This window comes from Phyllostomus hastatus, unplaced genomic scaffold, assembly GCF_019186645.2.
Source record: "Phyllostomus hastatus isolate PE091 unplaced genomic scaffold, TTU_PhHast_1.1 phas_scaffold_46, whole genome shotgun sequence".
NCBI lineage: Eukaryota > Metazoa > Chordata > Mammalia > Chiroptera > Phyllostomidae > Phyllostomus > Phyllostomus hastatus.
In genome coordinates this window covers 23249244-23273203 of record NW_025334032.1, presented here as the reverse complement: position 1 = coordinate 23273203, position 23960 = coordinate 23249244, and the positions used below count along the sequence as shown (strand labels likewise).

Sequence of the window (23960 nt, the reverse complement as noted above, 5' to 3'; positions counted from 1 at the left end):
TTAAATCTTTTATCCATCTTGAGTTTATTTTGGTGAATGGTGTAAGTTGGTGGTCGAGTTTCATTATTTTGCATGTACTTGTCTAGTCCCAACACTATTTGTTCAAAAGTCTATTTTTAGTCCATTTTATGCTCCTGCCCCCTTTGTTGAATATTAATTGTCCATAGAGACAGAAAGAAATCCAAGAAGAGGGAAGACTCCTAAAACTATTTCTGAAGTCAAAACTGATTTTCAATTCAATCCTTAAGAATTTGTGTATTTTTTCCTAGAGTTCACTGGGAAAAAATACAGTTACTGAAACAATGTGTATTCTTCTAAAAATTTAAAGTTATTTTAATTTAAATCAGTAATATAATACAAAGATAAAATAGCATTACTTTCATCTGTTACATGCCAATGCCATTTAGATTTAAAATACCACTTTTCCAAATTTACCATTTTTTTTGTTTTTCACATTTCTAAAAAAAATATCGAGCTTTGGAATACTACTTTCTTACACTTGCATTTGCATTTAGGTAGTATGCCCACAAAATACTTATGTAAAAATCAAAGGGGTGAAGAAATAACTTAGGCAATATTTTTTTTTGTGTTTAGTATCCAGACAGGATAACTTCAGAGGCATTTTCAGTTGTTATGGCACAGTTGCTTGCAATTAGTCTGGGAATCACATATGATGACATCTATACTTGTTACTGTCCAGGAGCTACATGCATTATGAATCCTCAAGCAATGTAAGGTGTTGTTTTGATCAACTCTGTATCTTTTGGGGGGAAATGTTTGTAGTAGTCCTTAATGTACAATCACTTGCAATATAATTTGGGTAAGATGATTTTTTAAATTAAATATATATGCTAATTTAAATTAAATAAAATAAATATTGGATATTATAGAAAATGTGCCTAATATTTCTATATTCAATATTACAGTCTTCAGAGAAGGTGTTTGTTGATAATGAATTTCTGGGGCTTACTAAAGTCTTGAGGTGAAATTTGTTTATTCACTATAAATATATGTCACAAACACTGACTGTGTTGCAGGATAGTGTGTGTTTGTCCTATCAATAGTTAACAAGATAGGTAAGTCCTAGCTATCTTATGTTAGTCCCTTAGAGATAGAAAAGTAAAAAGTGGCTATAGAATGAACAAAACATAAACATCTTATGATAGTTTTTTTAAGAAGGAGACAAATAGGGAATAGATTGGGAGAGGAAACTTTCTAAATAAGTGGTCTAAGAAATAATTATCTTGGGACCTGAAAGTGAAGGAATGAATCTGGCCATGTAAAGAACTTGTTGAGCCCTGGCCAGTGTGGCTCAGGAGACTGAGCACTGGTCCATAAACCAAAGGGTTGCTGGTTTGATTCCCAGTCAGGGCACATGCCTGGGTTGCAGGCCACATCCCCAGTTGGGGGTGTATGAGAGGCAAACACACATTGATGTCTTCTCTCTATCTCTTTCTCCCTCCCTTCCCTTTCCTCTAAAAATAAATAAAATCTCACAAAAAACTTATTGAACACTTTTCAGGGTAAGCAAGGGAATGATGCGTGAATAGCAAGAAGCTTGAGGAGTTCAAATGACAGGAATAAGGAGACTGCAGGGGGAGAGGGATAAAAATGAAAAGCAAAAGAAATAGCTGTGACCATAAAGAAATATATAAAAGGCACAAGGGAAATAAAGTAGAGTACAATAAGGCAACAGAACAATGAGTGAGGGAAAATAGTCCAGGATGTCAGTATTTCCAACGCATGGTATGTGGGAAAGAGCCTGATCACATAATCATGACATGAAAGCTGAAAATTGATGATCATGTAACAAACTACATTTTAAATTGATTTATGCAGAATGGAGAATAAAAGTGATCTTTAAATGGATGAGCAATATATCAGAGGGAACAACAATATAGGAATATTTGGGAGATGAGTTTCATTATAATTACAGCAGTTTATTAAGATCTAGAGAAATGGAAATGGCTGGGATTATTCGTAGATTTTTGAACATCATGACACTTAACAGATATTGAAAAAGGCAAATATTTTCTTCTTGAAAAAGGAGAAGTTGGGAAATTTTGAGGCAGTTAATATATGTTATACTGGGAGCTCTAAGTCATTCATTAGCATTAAGTGCACAGTTACATAGGTCAGGACCTAAGAGGATAAGGGATCTAAAGTGTGAGAGCCACCAGCATATTGATGGGAATTAAAACAATGAACTGATGATTTAGAAAGAAGTGAAAAGAGTGAAAAGAGGTGCCTTAAGATGTATCTTTGCATACTTGTATAGAAAGGGAGAAAATATTAAAACAAGAACCAAGATAAGATGTATCCTTACCTAGGGAGAACTATGTTTCAAGAATAAGGGAGAGGCCCTGGTGGGGTGACTTGGTTGGTTGAACATTGTCCTGTACACCAAAAGGTTGCAAGTTCCATTCTGGATCAGGGCACATACCCAGGTTTTGGGTGTGACACAGGTTTTGAGTGCAGTCCTGGGTTGGGGCACGTACTGGAGGCAACTGGTCCATGTTTCTCTTTCACATAGACATTCTCTCTCTCTCTCTCTCTCTCTCTCTCTCCCCCCCACAGTTCCTCTCTCTCTAATGTCAATAAACATATCCTCAGGTATGGATTACAAAAAAAGGATAAGGGAAATGATGGAAGTAAAATGGTAAAAGTATCAGCATGGTATTTTAGCCTCCCCCAACTCTGTGATGAAATAAAGAGTAAAAGTAGGAAAACAAACAAAGAAAGTGAAAGCATACTCTCCATTTCCAAAACTGCAATGCACCAAAGATAGCAGCAGGTGGAGGCAATCTACTGACAAAATAACATCTGCATGAGGTAAATAACTGTGTAGGAGGAAATAACATTAACACAATAAGACCTTGAAAACCTGACCGATCTGGGAGCTCAGAAATCATTGAGCAATCTACATGCCAAAAAGTTGTCCCACCTGAGGCTGAAATATCAATAAACTCATGCTATTACAGGAGCCCAAATTTGTGGGGATATGCAAATTGCAGGTGATAGCAAAGGGACTGAACATTTCTTAAGATGCTGGTGTGACCTTTGTCTCTGTGCTTTATAAATCTAATAACTAACAGCTGTCAGAGGAATGAACCCATTCCTTCCATTTATGACTTGTGTTAAAAATAAAAGCACTCTCTCCTCCTTCTTGGATTCCCTGTAATTGAAGCTGTACAGAATGAACAGTGTTATACACAACAGTGTTAATTTGATAGTGACCTTATTCCACTTATCTGAAGAATATAATTTAATTTTAGACACTCCCATGGTGTAAAGTCGTTTAGCAGTTGCAGTGTGGATGCATTTAAACATAAAGTTTCACAACCAGAATTAAAATGTCTTCGGAATCAAACTGTTTCAAAACTGGTTATCCAAGGAAGGCAAGCAACATGTGGCAATGGAGTAATAGAAACTGGAGAGCAATGTGATTGTGGCTTTCCTGAGGTGAGTGACAAACTTTGATAGTTTACCTAAAGATTTGTTTTATTGCTTCTCATATTGTACTATAAATATAGATGTGATACCAAAGGGGGAGCTTTTTCTCAAATGCTGTACCATTTTATCAAATATCTAAGATACAGAGATAAGGGACATGGGAGAACTGACTCACCCTGAATTTGAAGCATTTGAATGATTTAAGTATGGAGTAAGCATAGCATGGATTCAATATGATTTTCTCCATTGTGTAACCATTAATAGTAATACTCATCTTTTTGTATCACAAATATCTGTACCATTAATAATATAATCATCACCTAAGTTGTCTCCTGAATTCTTCCCAAGGGACTACATTAGTTCCCTAACTTATAAAATGTGTTGCTTACCTCCTCATTTTTTGACTTCAGTCCTTGCATTTGGGGAACTTCACTTACTTTAACTTGGTTTCACAGAATTGAGTTAATCATAATTCATGGTTTGTTGTTATATTTAATTTTTGCTATTATCTTTTTTTCAGTTGTGCTTGGCAAGATAACTAATCACTGAATTTTGTTGTGCCTGCTTTCCTATACTTATGCATGGTGGTTTTTTGAATGACAGGTATTTTCTAGAAAATACAAAAGGCCTCTAATTATTAGGAATAAAATTCTGTGTAACTTGATTGCATTATAATTGTGACTGAATGACTCAAATCTTCTGTATTTTTATTAATTTTGATTGACCTCTCAGTACTTGAGAAATAATTTCTTAAAATTTTATTTAAATACTTTCGATTTTTATTGTTGTTCGAGTATAGTTTTCTGCCTTTTCCATCCACCACTCCCCACCACCCCAGCCTTCACCACCTCCCTTCCCTATTTCCATTCTCCCCTGGCTATTGTTCATGTGTTCTTTATAGTTGTTCCTGTAAAGCCTTTACCCTTTTCTCCTATTATCCTCTCCCCTCTCCCTCCTGGTTACTGCCAGCTTGTTCCCAATTTCAATGTCTTTAGTTATATTTTACTTGCTTGTTGATTTTGTTGATTAGGTTCCAGTTAAACATGAGTTCATATGGTGTTTGTCTTTCACCACCTGGCTTGTTATACTTAGCACAATGTTCTCCAGTTCCATCCATAGCATCGCAGAGGATAGGAGCTCTTTCTTTCTTTCTTTCTGCTGCATAGTATTTTATTCTGAAAATATACCATAGTGTTTTGATCCATCCATTTACTGATGGGCACCTAGGTTGTTTCCAGCATTTGGATATTGTAAATTGTGCTGCTATGAACATTGGGGTGCATAGGTTCTCTTGGACTGATGTTTTAGGGTTCTTAGGATATAATCCTAGCAATGGAATTGCTGGGTTAAAAGGCAGTTCCACTTTTAGTTTTCTGAGAAAATTCAATACTGTTTTCCATAGTGGTTGCACCAGTCTGCAATTCCACCAGCAGTGCACTAAGATTCCCTTTTCTTCACAACCTCTCCAGTACTTGTTGTTTGTTGCTTTGTTGATGGTGGCCATTCTCACTGGTGTGAAGTGGTATCTCATTGTGGTTTTAATTTGCATCTCTCTGATAGCTAGTGATACTGAGCATCTTTTCATATGTCTCTGGACCCTCTATTTGTCCTCTGTGGAGAAGGGTCTGTTCAAGTCCTCTGTCCATTTTTAAAAAATTTTTTAAATGTATTTTATTGATTATGCTATCACAGCTGTCTCATTTCCCCCATCATTCCCCTCCACCCTGCACATGCCCTTCCACCCACATTCCCCACTTTAGTTTATGTCCATGTGTCATAAGTTCTTTAGCTTCTACATTTCCTATACTATTCTTGCCCCCCCCCATCTATTTTCTACCTACAGTCTATGCTACTTATTCTCTGTACCTTTTCCCCCTCTCTCCTCTTCCCACTCCCCTGTTGCTAACTCTCCATGTGATCTCCATTTTTGTGGTTCTGTTCCTGTTCTGGTTGCTTAGTTTGCTTTTGTTTTAGGTGTGGTTGTTAAAACTGTGAGTTTGCTGTCTTTTTACTGTTCATATTTTTTATCTTCTTTTTCTTAGATAAGTGCCCTTAACATTTCATAAAATAAGGGCTTGGTGATGATGAACTCCTTTAACTTGACCTTATCTGAGAAGCACTTTTTCTGCCCTTCCATGCTAAATGAAAACTTTGCTGGATAGAGCAATCTTGGATATAGTTCCTTGCCTTTCATGACTTGAAATACTTCTTTCCAGCCCCTTCTTGCCTGTTAGGTCTCTTTTGAGAAATTAGCTGACAGTCTGATGGGTACTCCTTTGTAGGTAACTGTCCCCTTATCTCTTGCTGCTTCTGGAATTCTCTCCTTCATTTTAATCTTGGGTAATGTAATTATGATGTGCCTTGGTGTGTTCCTTCTTGGGTCCAACTTCTTTGGGACTCTCTGAGCTTCCTGGATTTCCTGGAAGTCTATTTCCTTTGCCAGAATGGGGAAGTTCTCCTTTATTATTTGTTCAAATAACTTTTCCACTGCTTACTCTTCCTCTTCTGGTACCCCTATAATTTGAATGTTGGAACGTTTAAAGATGTCCTGGAGGTTCTTAAGCCTCTCCTCATTTTTTGAATTCTTGTTTCTTCATTTATTTCTGTTTGATTATTTGTTTCTTCCTTCTGGTCTACTCCATTGATTTGAGTCCCAGTTTTTCCCCCATCACTATTGGTTCCCTGTGTATTTTCCTTCATTTAGCTTAGTGTAGCCTTCATTTTTTCATCTAATTTGTGACCAAAATCAACCACTTCTGTGAGTATCCTGATCACCAGTGCTTTAAACTGTGCATCTGATAGGTTGGCTATCTCTTGGTCGCTTAGATGTATTGGCTCTGGGCTTTGATTTGTTTTTCCATTTGAGCCATTTTTTGGGGGGGGTGGTTCTGGTTGCGCCTGTTATGTATGAGGGGTGGAACCTTAGGTGTTCACCAGGTTGGGGCAACCCAGTTACTGGGCTGTGACGCTGTATGTGGGGGCCGGGTCAGAGAGGGAACAATGGCGCTTGCTCCGCTCTCATATTTCAATCCCTTCCACCACTTCCCACAAGCAAATTGGGCCCTTATGATGCTGGCTCCCGGGTGGGTGGGCTTGTGTACATTCTAGGACTCTGTGGGTCTCTCCAACAAACTCTCCTGTGAAGCTGGGAGTCTCTCCTGGCACCTAAACACCCACAAGTGTTTTCAATTGGTTGAAAACACTTTTAGGCTTTTTCCCCTGGCGCTGGGTCCCTGGGTTGTGTGGTCTGTCTTGCTCTCTGTTTTTGCCTGGTTTATCTGAATTCAAATGTGTGTCTGTGGTCAGCCAGTGGCCTTGCATGCCTCACTGTGTCTGCTCGTTGCCACCACATGCCCGGGACCACCAGCTGCTGCTTTTTTCTGCCTCAGCCCCTCTCCGCCGGCCACTGATTCTGCCCTTATTACTGGTCTGGATGAATGATTGTTGGACTTCTGTACAGTTCAATTTTCTGTCAGATCTGGTTGTTCTTTTGTTTCTAAATTTTTGTTGTCCTTAATTTTGGTTGTGCGAGGAGGCACAGTGTGTCTACCTATGCCTCCATTTTGGCCAGAAGTCCCTTTGCCCATTTTTTAATTGGGTTGCTTGTCTTCTTAGAGTGGAGTAGTTTGTGTTTGTATATTTTGGAGATCAAACCCTTGTCTGAGGTAGCATTGGCAAATATGTTTTCCCATACCATTGGTTTTCTTTTAGTTTTAATGCTGTTTTCTTTAGCTGTGCAGAAGCTTTTTCTTTTGATGAGATCCCATTTATTTATTCTTTCCTTTATGTCCCTTGCTCTAGGGGATATATCAGTGAAAATGTTGCTGGATGGAGTATCTGAGATTTTCCTGCCTATGTTCTCATGAAGAACTTTTATGGTGTTATGACTCATGAGAAATAATATTGATGCCTCTAACAATTTAGTTGGATTTGCCTAAGTCTCATCATAACTTACTCAATTCATTCTTTATATTTTGAAGCTGTTTTATATGGTGCCACCTTATTTACAATTGTTATACCTTTCTAAAAATTTAACTTTTTACTTCCAAGTAGTGAATATTTTAATCTCTAATGTTGCTTTCTCTTTTATAGTCTATTTGGTCTGATGTATCTACCTCTGTCTTCATCTCCATCTTCCTCAATCTCTATTTTTGTCTCCATCTTTATCTCTATCGCTATCTCCATCTCCACCTCAATCTCTATCTCCAACTCCATTTCTATCTCTATTTCCATCTCAATCTCTATCTCCATCTCTATCATCTCCATCTCCATCTCCACCTCTATCTCTATCTCTACCTCTGTTCATACTCTAGCTTTCTTTCATTTAGCATTTCCCTGATATAACTCTATTTTCACTTAATTTTTCTATACTTTAAGTTCAATATCTGCATTGTTTTAATTTAATTTATTATAATATGTATTCAATTTATAATCCATTATCTTAGACATTATTGTGATTGATATATTTGCATACGTTAAAATAAACTAAAGTCCCTAGTTTATTCAGATTTTGTCTGTTTTTACCTAATGGCTGCTTTCCAAGATTATTATAGATTTAATAGATTTAATAGATTTATTATAGATTATAGATTTATAGATCTTTTCCAAGATTTATTATATTTAGTTGTTATGACTCCTTATGCTGCTGTAGAATGAACTTTTTATATGTTTAGTTATCTCAAAAATTTTATATTTTCTATGTTAATTTTGTCACACTTGTTTTCTAATTGAATTTCAGCTCCTTTCTTTTTATCTGTTTTGTTTTTCTTTTTTTCCCACTATTTCTCTCAGTGATTTAGTAGATATGTATATTTTTCCCTTTGCTGATAATTTTTTATTTTTCCATGCCTATTTAACATTTGATACATCTGAGCTACCTTCTCCAAAATAACAGTCCGGAACTCAATTCGCTTACATACAATTTTTGTTAATAATTTATTTCTGTCATCTTTACATTTTACAGTAAAAAGTGGGTGAAGACTTTATGCAAGAAATAGGTGCTTTATTTTACTTACTATTCCCTTTGTGGTTTAGGATTTTTTGCATGTCAAAGATTGTTTCTAAAATAATTACCTTTTGAATTATATTTTTCTCTTAAAATATATCTTAGGAAAACAGTTTTCTTGATAAGACAGTTTTCTACCTATGCTTGTTTATCAATAAACATTTGTCATTCTCATTATTTCTTTGTGATATGTGATTCATGTGAAGTATATACATGAAATATGAAGAGTATAATATATAACAAGCACCTGAGTAGTTTTTACTCAGACCAAAACAAATTTTACTTGTGCCAAGGAAGTTCTTTGTATGTCCTCTCTCAATAACATGCCCCTTCCTTCCAACCATGATTTAGAATTTAATGGTAATTATGGTAGTGCTTTGCTATTTGTCATAGTTTCACATCCCTTTTTTTTTGGCATCCTTGTGCAATGTGATCTGGTTGATTGTTTTCTACCTTTGTATAACTTACAATCATATGGTTTAAATCATTTTGTAAATTGGTCTTTCACTCAATATTGTACTTGTAAAGTTTATCAGTTTTCAAATGCAGTTATAATCCAATTGGTATTAGTATTAATTTTATGAATATTATAATTATCCACTCTATGTCAATGAAAATTTAAATTTCAATTTTTGACTATTAAGACTCATTCATTTATGACTGTTCTTGCACATTTCTGCCCCTTCACATGTTCCTACTAATAAGTGAATGTGCTCTGTCAAGAGATATATATGCATATTAAACTTAGAATTTCAGCTATCTTAATGATTTAGGCTTTTTTTAATGTTTCCATGATCTTTTCATATCTTTTACACATTTTCATCAGTATTCACTACTATGAAATATCATCAGTCTTTCATCAATATGGTAGAAGGCGGCTAAGAGTTATGCTGTTTCTCCAGTAAACTAAGTTTTCTTGGCATCAGACAAGTCTTGTAGGGAGGATCTCCAGTGAGCTTGTAGTGTAGGTAAGGCAGTAAGTGGGCTACTTCTGTTTCTTTTTTTAACAGATGCATAGGGTCCTGAGTGTGGTGTTTACCAGTGTCAGGGACCATTCTGTTTATATGAAACTTTTGAAGGATTTCCCTACCCAATTTATTTGCATTATTTTCTAAAGGACTATTAACAGAACAGGAATATTGAAATTATACCTTTTCTTCACTTAATTGTGGGATAAAGTATTTTTTGTTTTGTTTTTTCTTTCTTTTTAAATTTTATTTTAATCATTGTTCAAGTACAGTTTTCTCCCACTTACTCCCATTCCAGCCCACCCATCCAACCCTCCCCTCTTCCCCCCATTCCCCCCACCCCTAGTTTTTGTCCATGTGTCCTCCAAATTTGTTCCTGTGAACCCTACCCATTCCCCCCTGAGATTCCCTCTTCTCTCCCCTCTGGTCACTGTCAAAGTTTTTTGATTCAAAGCCCAGGCACAAGTGAATATTGATGGAAATTTAGGGCTGATGGATGAAATCAGTGGTGTAAGTGGACAGAGATGCCTGTAATTGTGTGAGGTCCTAATCAGATACAATGCCCAATGGTAGGACTCTGTCCAACATGCCCTTATCCTGGACCACTTTTAATGTTTTTTGATGTTGAACTCCACCTACTGTCATTAAAACTTAGCTAGTATTTTGGTAACAGTATAGTAGTACATGAAGATGTTATAGCACAATCTTATTTGGATGATAGAGTCTGTCTCTAGTTATATATGCTTAAAAGGCATGCAATAAGGTAATCAATTTTCTCAGTGCAGGCTATCTTAGAATTATTGATTATAGCACACTATCCATACACTCAATGGTATTTTGCTTTTACAAGAATTCATATAATTTAGAGATGACACATCACTGTGGGAGGCCAGGACAAAAAAGTGGTGCTCTAAACCATGCCTGATGAACTTAAGATGAATTTTGTCAACTTCCCATAATTGTATAAAGAAGTACTAGCAGTACCTTGTATTATGTATCAAAGGCTATTAGGATGAATATTATTTAAGTTATTTTTGGTTTGTCAGTCACTGTGGAAAAATGGTTTCACTTCTTGTTTAACTATCAGTAGTATAATATTAGCAAGGTTCTAATTACCCATGACTTCTCTTTAGCCAGACAGTAATTATTTTTTTCTGGTATACAAAATTTTACAAACTCAAAATGCTTTAGTAGTGTAGTCAGTTTTTAATATATTCAATTACTGTAGGAGCCACCAACATACATCATCTCTGAGAACAAGAACAAATTTATCATATGATAAAGACTAAGAGAACATATGAAACGTATAAAAAACAAACTAATGGCTAGGTTAATTCCAATGTTTAATAAGCTTAAAGATACACATTTGCAGAACATATCACTGGGCCATAAAATCCCAAGACTTAAACATAAGACCTGAAACAATAAATTACATAGAAGAAAACATAAGTACTAAACCTGTGAACCTTGCTCTTAGACATGATTTTAAATTTGACCCCAAGGTGAGGAAAGTAAAGGCAAAAATAAATGAATTGAATATATCACGGGTGCCAAACATAAGGCCTATGGGTCGAATCTGGCCCTCTACCTTGTTTTATCTGGACCAGCACTTTGTTTCTACCTGGCGGCAGCACCGTGCTCTTCCTTAACAGTTAAGGAGTAGTTACATTTATACAGCCCTAAAATTACATTCGGCCCTCTGAAGGCAACCACGGGGCTGATGTGGCCCCTGGTGAAAATGAGTTTGACACCCCTGGACTATATCAAATCAAAGAGGTCTGCACAGCAAAAGAGACCACCAGTAAAACAAAAAGGCAACCAACCAAATGGGAGAAGACATTTTCAAACAACAGCTCTGACAAGGGGTTAATATACAAAATATATAAAGAACTCATACAACTCAACATCAGACAAACAATCCAATTAAAAAATGGACAGAGGACTTGAACAGACACTTCTTCCAAGGAGGCATACAAATGGCCAACCTGACACCAAGGGTGAAGTGTGGCAAACTCTCAGAGGCTATGGGGTTCGAGGGGCAGGGATTCCTGGCTTTGTTTCTCTGTCTGAAATGCCAGCTGCCTGACCACTGTGGACACACTCCCCTGCTGTGTCCTTGCCCAGTTCCCTGGGCTCAGCCACAGCTCATACTGCTCACTCCTGCAGTAACACCCACCATATCTTTTTATTTTTTTAACTTTTAGATTTGTTTTTATTAGTGTAGTGATTAGGCAGATCTGTGGAAAACGGGCACTTTGCAATTTCTTAATTATCTAAACATGTATTTTTATTGTTATTCAGTTGCAGTTGTCCCCATTTCCTCCCATTACTCTCCCCTACCCTACCCACCCCCCACCTCCCACATTCAATCCCCGCCCACAACCCTGGTGTGTTTGTCCATGGGTCCTTTATACATGTTCTTTCACAACCCTTCCCCTTCACATCTTTGCTTCTTCTGGCTGAGGGGAGTACCAGCCACAACCCGTTTCCTCCCCTCTGTGGCTGAGTCCCTGGTGAGCCCCCCACTGCTGGGCTATGTCCTTGGTTCCTCTCAGCCCTTCTCTTTTCTCATCTCTCTTGTTTGTTTTCACTTGCCCACCTTTAGATATTTCAATGTGTGGATCTCTAAGGCATGTTTGTGGGTTGAACAGAGAATCCTTTGTTGAGTCCTAGCTATTTAAATTGGTGAAACTGCAAGGGCTAAGACCAAGGAGATCTCTCATGCCACCATTCCTCTAATGTCATTCCTTCATGTAGTTTACTTTTATATATGCTATAAGGATATCAACTTAATCGCAATTTATTTAAAGACTGGCCTTCCCTTACTGCTATGAATCAGTTTTGGTCATTAACCAAGTAAACATTTATGAGTTTTTTTTACTCTAATGTCACTATCTTAATTACTATAGATTTCTAATAACTCATGGAATATAATATTATATATTTTCCAGCATTATTGTTCCAGTCCATGATTATCTTGGGTAATTTTGGCCCTTTGCATTTGAGTAAGGATATCTGGTCTGTTTTTTCAGTTTCTGCCAACAAAAAGATTGAAGACATTGCATTAAAGTTTTAGATAAAATTTGAATTTAGATAAAATGGAGGTATTTGCTTCCATTTTTTATTTCTTTTAATTTCTCTCAAAAGTATTTCCTAGTATTCAGCATAAAGGTCTCTCAGTGGTAAACTTTAAAATTTTATTGCTTTTTAAAAAATTTCTTTATGGTATTTTAAATAATATACTTAAAAATTTGGTTTATTATTCAGATTTTAAAATGCACTAGATATTTTTATTTTGACTTTTTTTTACAGCAATCTTGTTGAATTCAGTGATTAATTCCATTAGTGTTTCTTTAGATCAATGTTACCTATTAGAAATATAATGTGAACCACATATGGTTATATTTTTTAGTTACATTTATATAATAAAAAGAAAGAGGTGAGATTAATTTATACATTTTGAGTTAATATAACCAATATAGTATTATTTCAACATGTAATCTATATAAAATTATTATTGAATACTTTAATTTTTGTGTTTATGTGCTTATGTATGGGTACATATGCATATGTATAAGGATATGTATATCCTTATATGAATAAGGATAGAAAGGGAGAGACATCACAGGAATTGGTTCACACAATAATGGAGGCTTTGTCATGGAGCTGAACACATTCTCATTAAGCCCAGGAGTCAGAAAAACTGAAGATGCAGGAAGAAGGAAGAGCAATTGCAGACCCAAGTGCTCCTTCACTCCATTGAGACAAGTCAGCAGATCGGCAATTAAGTTAATGCTGTAATGGGTTATGATTTTATGGATGTTGGAATGGAGTGTATGTACTTTGCTTAGGAGATGAATGTGATGAATCTTTGGTGATCAGGTGGTGAAATATGCTGGAATAACCCTTAAAGGTTCCCACGTCCAAATACTCATAACTTGTGAATGTGTTACTTTACATGACAAAAAGGACTTTGAAGATTTGACCAATTAAGGACCTTGAGAGGGAGAGATATCTTGTATTATCTGAGTGGGCCCAATGCAATCACAAGGGTCCTTAGAGGGAGGCAGGCAGGTTAGAGTCAAAAGCCATGTGACAGTGATATTTGAAGATGCCATTCTGTTGGTTTTGAAGATGGAGAAAGAATCCATGAGCCAAGGAATGCAGATGGTTTCTATAAATTGGAAAGTCAGGGATATGGACTTTCTCTGGAGCTTCCAGGCAAATGAAAAACTTCCAAAATCGTCACTTTAGTCCAGTGCAGCCTCTCTTGGACTTTTGACCTCCAGAACTGTAAAATAATACAAGCCACTAAGTTTATGTTACTTTTTATAACAGAAATAGGATAATTAATATAATACTGAATCAATTCTGAGTACCTTGTGATGAATAAATTTCTTGAATAGATTTTAAGATGCCCTGCCAAACAGACTGCAATGTTTCTGAAGAGAGTAATTTTGCCATCACAGCACATATAGGTCCAATACATTGGCCATTTGGGCAAAATAATTTCCATGAAGACATTTGTAGCAACCTCAGCAGCATTTGGCTGACATGAGGTCAAGATCCAAGTCTTAAAAGACTGAAAGTAGGGATTGTTAATGTGGGAAAGACATAAATACACAAAGGAACGCTGTAGGAGAGAATCAATGTTCTGAAGGAACGTTCAAAGGAGCGGCTAATGATTTTCAGCCAGTGAGTCAGGGATATGATAGATCTAGCAATCAGAGTAGAAGCTACAGGCCTGAGGGAAGTTGAAAGCATATCATTGTTCAAAAGTTTGTCTTGAGCAAAAGGTTTCTACCACCTCTAATGCCAACAAGCCTCAGAATAAGGTTTCCTGAATGAATGGGTATCCAGTCCTTAGATTAAGGGCAGTGGTGGAAATCTGGACCAAGTCACCAAAGTGTTCTGAGTTACATTCACTTATATTGTTTTTCTTCTGACTAGTGGAGTTTTTGAATTGCATATTATTAATATACAAGTGCTTACAAATAAGGGAAATTAACAGAAGAACACCTTAACCAAAATATATACATGGAAATATAAAATAAACCAGAATGTACATATATGTTAAATTTTCAACTCATTATTAATAAAAATAATAAATTGAAATAGACACAAATGCTTAATTATCTTGTCTATAAACTTTAGCAAATTTTAAATATTACTCTCGGTCTAGTAAAACTTCAATTGTGCACTGCATAGACTACTGTGTATAAAAAAGTATAGCATTATAAACAGCAGTTACTATCTTTGTACTCCATTGACTCCAATAACTTTTTGAATTAATTTTTAATGTAAACTTGTAGAGCTAAGAAATAATAACAGTAATATTTGAAACATTTTTTATTATACTAAAATATTATAATTTAGAAACTTGTACTTTGTGACAATCATAACTTATTATATATCCCCCAAATTATTTCTTGAGACTTGATCATGTGGAAAAGTACTTATGATGTAGTCAATGAAAAAAATCTAAAAATTCATTGTGCATATGTTTGCAAAACCAAAGAGGGTTGAAAGGAATTGCATTAAATTATTAACAGTTCAAATTCTTGAGCATGAAATCATGAATAATTTATTAGCATTGTTTTCTATATTGAAAATATATTAAATTTAAATGAAGCAGTGTATTTAGTGTATACTAAATACAAATATAAAATTATACTGTAATTGTAATTAACTGAGAGACAATCTTTAGTATATTTTGAAAAAATTATTTATTTGATTAAAAATTCCTATTATTTAACTTGATTGAATTTGCTTTTAGACCTGCACCTTTAAAAAGTGCTGTGATCCTGCTTCTTGTACACTGATTGGAACTGCAGAATGTGGCAGTGGACCATGCTGTGATAAAAATTCTTGTTTGGTAAACTTTCAAAATATTACATTATTTTCCTCTATGGATTTCTCTATGTTCTTATGCATTCATTGCATTTTAATTTTTAAAAAACTTGTTTTTATACACCTTTCAAATGTTTTTTTATGTACTGAATTCATACACAGTGGATTTAGAATTTAAATGATGCCCTTAGTTCTTTTTCTGCCTACTTTTCAACTCCATCAATCACTGTATTGTCTCATTTCTACTCAAGATCCATCTAGTTATTGCATCTAATACCAATTCCAGATTATTGGGGTACTATCAGTTCTTGTTCAGGCCTGAATGAAGCTCTTCATCATGAAACATGACAAAATTATAAATGAGCCATCCAACACACATGTGACATGCAATGCTCAAATAAATGGCAGTAATTTTTAAAACTCTAACTTTGAAAATAACATAAAAAGAATTCATGTGGAATAGCATATAAAATAATGAAGTTTAGTTTGGCAAGGACTTCTATCCTAGAAATGGATTGAATCTTCGACTTTCCTTGGGGAGTTTTTTTTTGTTTTTAATTATTTTTTTGTTGTTCAATTTATAGTTGTCTGCATTTTTCCTACCACCACCCCCCCAAACCCCAGCCAAACCCACCTCCCTCCCTTGCTTCCATCTTCCCCCTTGGTTTTGTCCATGTGTCCTTTATAGTAGTTCTTAGAAACACTTGCCCCCATTATCTCTTCCCCCCTCCCCTCTGGTTATTGTTAGATTGTTCTTAATTTCAATGTCTCTGGTTATATTTTGTTTGCTTTTTTTCTTTTGTTGATTATGTCCCAGTTAAAGGTGAGATCATATGGTATTTGTCCATCACCACCTGGCTTATGTCACTTAGCATAAAGCACTCGATAAGGTACAGAACACATTTATAATAACAACACTCAGAAAAGTGGGAATAGAGGGAGCATTCCTCAACATAATAAAGGCCATATATGAGAGACCTACAGCCAACATCATACTCAATGGGCAAAAACTTAGAGCTTTCCCACTAAGATCAGGAATAAGAGAAGGGTGTCTGCTTTCACCACTCCTATTCAACATAGTATTGGAAGTCTTAGCCATAGCTATCAGAAAAGAAAAAGAAATAAAAGACATTCAAATTGGAAAGGAGGAAGCAAAACTGTCATTGTTTGCAGATGATATGATAGTGTACATAGAAAATCCTATAGACTCCACCAAAAAAACTACTTGACCTAATAAGTGAATTTGGCAAAACAGTGGGATACAAAGTCAATATCCTTGGGGAGTTTTTTGTTCAGCTTTACTCTATAGCCACATCTGAGAGGAGATTGGTTAGAATTTGTCTTCTGGGGATTGCATTATTATAGCACTTCATTTTGAGTCACTTTCAGAAGTCTATGACAAATATAAAAGCTAATCAATCAGAGATTTTGCTTGTCAGATTTATTTTTCTTTCTGTCAATGAACTTTCTCCCAACATTATTCTACTTTGTCCTGTATGTGTTCTTTATTACCTTATGGATTAGTAATTAGAGCCAATGGCCATTTGTTTTCAAGGCACATGAATGTAGAGGCCAGTATAGTATTTCTACTTCTTAGCAGTAAATCTTCTTGTGTTTTCCCTCTTCAGAGCCCTCATCTTGACCTTTGTCTCCAAATCAGTGGCATTGATCAGTAAGACATTTCTAAACAGTACATTGTCCTTTACCTATATCCCATAGGATAGTTCTAAAATGGTTCTTTAAAGTGATTATCTAATCACTGCATTTGGTTGAGTGAAAATTCACAGTAAAAGTTGCAAAGGAGGGCTTCAGAGCAACAGCTAAGTATACAATGTTAGTTTACATTAATATTATTATGTGTTATAGCATGGAATTTGGCATTTGACATCATTTAAGGCTGACAAGTATCTTATACTCTGCTTTCTTTCATTATTGGCCATAAGCGTAAAAGGCTTCCTGTTTTCTTTTCTGTCTACTTCTAAATAGGCTAGTTCCCACTAACTCTTTTCCAAAGTTTAACAATTTGACCCAATATTTGAAAAATAACATTTCTATTTAGATAGACACAAATCCAAGTACAAAGATACGGAAGACAAAGTTTAACCAGTGTTTCGCTGAAACATAACTGAATAACTTGTTTTTAACTAGTATTCAGACATTTCTACCTGCACTTTAAGAAATTGTAATTGGGCCCTGGCTGGTGACTCAGTGGATTGAGCACCTCCCTGTGAACCAAGAGTTTGCTGATTCAATTCTTGGTCACAGCACATGCCTGGGTTTCGGGCCATGTCCCCAGTTGGGGGACATGTGAGAGGCAACCGACCCATGTTTCTCTTGCTCATTGATGTTTCTCTTTCTCCCTCCTTTCCCCAATCTCTAAAAATAAATAAACCAAATCTTTAAAAAATTGTAATTGATACTGTATAATACCAATTATGTATTGGTCAGTTGTGTTTTTTCTTGAATTTGTGCAAAATGATATTTATTATGAATTTTTTATACATATACTTGATATATGTAAAATATATTTAAAGATATGACAGTTCCAACTATATGCAGATTTTAGACTCAAGCCTACTAAAATTTGAAGTAAAGCTAGTTCCTGATATTATTTCATACCTTAGATATGCTATAATTTTAAAGGCACAGTGGAACAACAAAGGTGAAACCTTCTAGATATATAGATTTTGTTATTAAAATGCCAAGTGACTGAAATATCATTTGACATTATGTGACTTCACTTTTTAGAAGAATAAGTGGAAGTGTTCTTTTTTCTAAACAGTAGTTAAAAATTAAAATATCAAAACAATATAGATTTGGCTGGATTACAAAAGTAATCCATAGCTCATACTTACCACTTCAGTCTTCATTTTATTTTTATTACTTTTTTGGCCAGAGTTTACATCAATAGTATTCCATACTACAAGAAACAGCCAGACAACCATACATTGTAATGAGTGGTCACCCTGCTGCCGCAAGCACCCATGTGGCTCCATACCCAGTTATCTTGACACTATTGACTATATTCCCCATGCTGCAAACTACTTTCTATGGCTATTCTGCAACTACCAAGTTGTACTGCTTAATCCCTTCACCTTTTTCACTCTACCTCCTAGACCCTCTTCCCTCTGACAGCCATCAATCTGTTCTCTGTATTCATGAGTCTGTTTCTATTTTGCTCTTTAAAACTTGTTTATTAGATTCTATACATAAGTGAAATCATATAGTATTTGTCTTTCTCTGACTGGCTTATTTTACTAAGCATAATACCCTCTAGGGCCATTCATAATGTTGTAAGACGTTGTATCTTGATAATGGCCAATCAAAGGAAAACAAATGCTTAAGAAGTTTAAGTAAAAGATGAGTCTAACTTCATGCTCAGGTGAATCTACATTTGAAACAGAAAAAAGAGAATTCTTTTTTAAAAGATTTTATTTATTTATTTTTAGAGAGGGAAAGGAGGGAGAAAGGGAGAGAGAGAGAAACATCAATGTGCGGTTGCTGGGGGCTGTGCCCTGCAACCCAGGCATGTGCCCTGACTGGGAATCGAACCTGCGACATTTTGTTTCGCAGCCCGCACTCAATCCACTGAGCTATGCCAGCCAGGGTGAAAAAAAGAGAATTCTTATTCTATACATCTATTGAGTGTCCTTGCATTTTTGTGGACATGTCTCAAACAAAGTTCCTCTATATGTAATATAGATAGCTCATGGCACTTCCTGGCTTTTCTAGTCCATAGAACAATATTTCAAGAGTAGAGAGATCATTTCTTTCCCAACAACTGCCTCAATGCTCAGCGCTGGAGGAAACCATGACTGATCTGGCTAAGTTAAGTTTCTCACCACTGTTCCATTCACTGTGTCTAGGGAGAAGTGTTCTGATGGTCATCCTGAGTCAGAAGCAGATTCATGACTTATAACCCCCTCATGGCAGAGGTGGAGTAGGCCCTGGAAGAAAATTACTTGAAATGAAAAAGATGTGCATTAAGTAGTATTTTAGAAATATATTAAAGACTGGCGTCTGAGTTAGTACTGCATTTCAGGAGTGCAATTAGTCCCTAAGAATCAACAGTTGAAAAACATGCATTGCTTGACATCAGATATTTTCTTTTTATCTTGAAGTAAATATGTAATATAACCATAGCATTATAACTATGAGAGCTTTCATTAGAGCCTTTTTAAAAAGTTGAGGTAAAAATCACATAAGGTAAAATGAACTATTTTTAAGTGAAAAATTCAGTGACATTTAGTACATTCACAATGCTGTGCAGCTACCACCTCTATCTAGTTCCAAAACAAGCCCGTGATCCAAACAGAAAACCCATAACCAATTAAACACTTGCTATCCTTTTCTCTTTCCTGTCAGGCTCTGGCAACCACCAATCTGCATTCAGTCATTATGGGTTTACGTATTCTGGATATTTCATATAAGTAGAACCATACAATATGTGATGTTTAGTGGCAGATGTTATTTTTAATACAGTATTTTCAAAGATTATTCACCTTTAGCATATGTCAGTCTTCCATTCTTATATATGGATGGAAATATTTCATTTCATGTATATACCACAGTTTCTCTATTCATTCATTGATGGACATTTGGGTTCTTTCCAATCTATTTCTCTAGAACTTTTAAGTAAATTTATAATGATATTTAAGTAGTTAAAATGTAATAGAATCCAAATGATGATTACCAACACAATGCTCTTATTTAATCATTTTACATTTTTGGTTTACTTCTTTAATATTTGTTTCAGAAATATCAAAAAAGAAATCAATAGTGTCCTTTGTCTCAAACAGTTAGGTGCAATCATGAAATCAGAGCAACAGCCTTGTGAAAAGACTTCATCCTAGAACCTCTACTTTGGTAACAGCACCCACTTACTCTATCCGTGCAAACCAGTTTCAGTTTCCCATTGTTCTCACACTGGAAGTTCCTAGGAACAATGAGAGAGCTCAACACTATGTTAAAGGCACTGCAACATTTTCCGATTACAAAAAAAATATGCTAACTTGTGTGTTTAACATTTCCTCATCTTTCAGAAAATTACATACATACTTGCCAGCGAATTTCATGTTGGGTATGAGTACATGATCTGATGCCATTTTGTTCATGTCCACTTAGATTTCACAATAGGTCAGCGTATAGTAAATTATTTCAAAAGAAGGGTGCTATGCTCCCTTCTGGCTATGTGGATAATATGCACAGTGACTCTGCTTAATGTTAATAGCGTCAGTCAGGAATCTGAGTTATACCACTCCAGTACTGAACTAATATGTGAGCTTTGATAAGTCATTTAATCTCTCATCAATCTTACCTCTAATGACTGCTTATCTAAATTATAATAACAGATAATAATATCTTGCTTGGAGTAGTGTGGTAAGACTTAATTGTAGTGTGAAGCACTTTAAAGTCTTTGGATAAAGTGTCTTACGAAAATATATATTTGTTTCTCTTTTTACCACAGATTCGTCCTAAAGGAACAATATGTCGGATAAGCACAGATCCATGTGATTTTTCAGAATATTGCAGTGGAATGTCTGAGTTTTGTGTGCCAGATATGAAAGCCGCTGACTTAGAGCCATGTAGTAATAAGACCACCTATTGCTTTGGTGGAAAATGCCAAGAGCCAGACAGATATTGTATGGAGTTATTTGGAAAATGTAATAGCTGTATATTTTTTCTGGGGTTTATTTTTAAACTGTATTTCTAAAGTCAGTAATCCTCCCTATAAGCCACACTGAAAGACACTGTTTATTCAAGTCCAAATTTGAAAATAAAATTGCAAATCAAAGCACTTTGAATTATGTTGAGGCAAAATAGGCTTAATAATTATAGGACAAAGAGAATAGAACATTAGTAAAATTTTAGGTGATAGATGCAAAGGAAATAGATTATTAGAATTGTAGATAAAAGAGAAAATGACTGATTTCTTCACCATTTCTGCAGAATACCAATTTTTCTCTTCTGAAGTTGGTAGTTTTTAAGGAGTGTTTCTCCTTCTCAAATAGCCAGTAGATGATATAAAAAATTTGTAGCAGACAGCACTGACCAGACATTGCTGCTGTCTAGATACCTCTGTATGAATTTACCACACTCTTAGTTTTAATTGTTTTTTTTTTAAGATGAATAACTGGAACTTTATGTTTTCAGTTGCTAAAGGTGGTGATTATCTATGTTTACAAGAAGTGAATATTCATGGAGATTCGTTTGGAAACTGTCGAGGGATGTGTGAATTTGGGTTTGTATTTAGAAAACTATCCATTTTCTGAATGCGTGTGTATTTTTTGTGTATGTTTTCTGCAATGAGTCACTAAATTCAAATGAGAGGTGAATATAATACATACAGATGAATTTATATGTAGCATTTCATAAAATGGTGTATGTTCTGAATAGCTTTACTGATATAGTCTGAGTAACATTTTGAATTATCCTCATATTTTGAATTGTTATTTACCTAATACATTGTGTCCTGAATTGACATATGGAAAATTTTCTCTGCTTTATATTGCCAGAAATACCCTTTGTGGAAAGCTAGTCTGTCACTGGATGCATACACATATAGTGATACCATTGGGAGCTTATGATATGCAATATACTTACTATGCAGGTCATGTGTGTATATCAGCAAATATGAGAAATCCTGCTCCTGAAACGAAAACATATGTAGGTGATGGCACTGCATGTGGTTATGAGATGGTAAATATAAATTTTACTTGATTCTATTTAGTGTGTGTGTGTGCATGAGAGAGAGTAAAATGTCAAGAGTTCTGTTAGTCAAAGGAACACTTGCTTTCCTATCACTTTTATTATAAATTTTGCTATAGATATTTAAATTTGTTTTCTCACACTTGAGAATCTAAGCCTCTTCATTAGGCTAAGATTTGGTCTGCTATAATTTGTGTAACCAAAAAAAGAAAAAATCAAATAACACACTGAAAAAGTAGAATAGGACAATCTGAATAATAAGAACAACAACAAATAAACAAAAACAAAACCCCCGAATCCCCAAGTGTTTAGTCTTGTAGTAATTGATGAGAACTAATTTGGCTGTAACAAAAGTAAAACATTTACTTATCAGCCTATTCTCCTCATTCTTTCTCCAAAAGCATAGTATGCTTGTTAAAATATTGGCCCTCTTACAAAGAACAATAATATAACAGAGTCTGTTTTGTTTAATGACTTTTGTTAAGTTTAAGTAATATTATATGCAAATGATTTTTAAACTATTACCACCAAAATAGTTGACTAAAAATGTACATAATTATCTTACATTTCAATTAAAATAATTTACATTGAGAAACAGCATTTTGAGAAGTGAAAAATAAGAAAAAGGAAGTGAGTGAGCTTATTTTAGAATGGGAAAGACATTTTCAAATAAAAATAATAATCACAAAGGAACATTTTGGTATTGACTACATTGTCAACAAAGAATGCTTAGCCTAAGAAAAAATCTTATAAGAATTTATTTGAGGCAAACTGACAACAATTGCTGGGAAGTAAAATCTCAATGGATTGGTAAAATGCTTTGGAGAACAGTACATTTACTGCTTATTTTATACCTGAGAATCACAGGAGAAGTGGTAGGGGTGGTGGTATCCATTGGTGGTAGATTAGGGAGGCTGGAAAAAGCAAAGGGAGGAAATCTCTGAGACTGAATAAAACGGGAAACAAATAGACACATACTGGCTTTGCATTGGTGGGTACAGGATAGTTAACATTGAATATTTACAGCACATAGAGGTGGTATGTGGAAGAACAAGATACTATTGAAGGGTTTTGTGGTCACATTCTCTGGTGCAGTGGTTGTTGTTATTCTGACTTTGCATGGGTATGTTATCTTAGATGCAAAAGGACCACTTATAGGCTCAGTTAAGATAAAGACTGACTTTTGTCTAGGAAGATGACACTTAGGGGCCTACAACATGACTACCTACCATGACTGGCCCTTAGTTAGGAAGTTTTAATTGTAGACCATCTTATGTGGTTACTTTTGGTCTCCAAGTGTATAAGACCCACATTCCAGACCTTCCCTGAGCTTGTCAGGTTTAGTATGTGGCCTTTCTTTCTTTGTCCACAGCATTATAAAGTAATATGTCTTCCCTTCCAAGATAATTTACAACAAAGTGAAAATTGTATACAACAAATATGACAGAGTAAATACATAAATTTATTAACTAATTTAACTGTTCATTATTTAGAAAAAAGCAGTAAAATGGTATACACACATATGCACACACTTACATGTATGTGCACATATATGTAGATATGTATATATGTGCATATGTATATATAAGTTTGGTATCATAATAGTTATTATTAATAGTATATTATAATTATTTTGATATTATACTCTATGTATATAGTATATAGTGTGTGTGTATAGTATAATACCAAAAATAATTTGGGCTCGGTCCATGGTTCTGGCACAGAGCTCCTAAAGCCCTTGGAATTTCCTGAGTGATAACAATGTTTTCTGTTATTCATCTCCTCCCAACCAAACCAATGAAATGATTTTCATCAGGCCTCTACATAGCTTCAGGATAGGGCTGGTCACTAGAGCGACCAAATGATTAGAGGTTTGGAACATTTAATCCCACCTCCCAAGCCTCACAGAACAGAACTCCATGCTGGAGAGTGGTATGGCTGAAGAGTGAACTCTACAGAAACTTTTGAGCAGTGAG

The 23960-nt window shown here is 35.2% G+C and overlaps 1 protein-coding gene across 1 annotated transcript in view; it reads left to right on the top strand.

The window, feature by feature from the left end:
- The window catches only part of LOC123807758 (A disintegrin and metallopeptidase domain 3-like), an 89452-nt gene that overhangs the window by 53685 nt on the left and 11807 nt on the right, over positions 1 to 23960 (top strand). Inside the window, exons 11-16 of the mRNA XM_045821798.1 lie at positions 595 to 731; positions 3276 to 3462; positions 15203 to 15301; positions 20744 to 20939; positions 21430 to 21517; positions 21792 to 21975. Coding sequence (XP_045677754.1) covers positions 595 to 731; positions 3276 to 3462; positions 15203 to 15301; positions 20744 to 20939; positions 21430 to 21517; positions 21792 to 21975 — 891 coding nt within the window. The remainder of the gene's footprint in view (positions 1 to 594; positions 732 to 3275; positions 3463 to 15202; positions 15302 to 20743; positions 20940 to 21429; positions 21518 to 21791; positions 21976 to 23960) is intronic.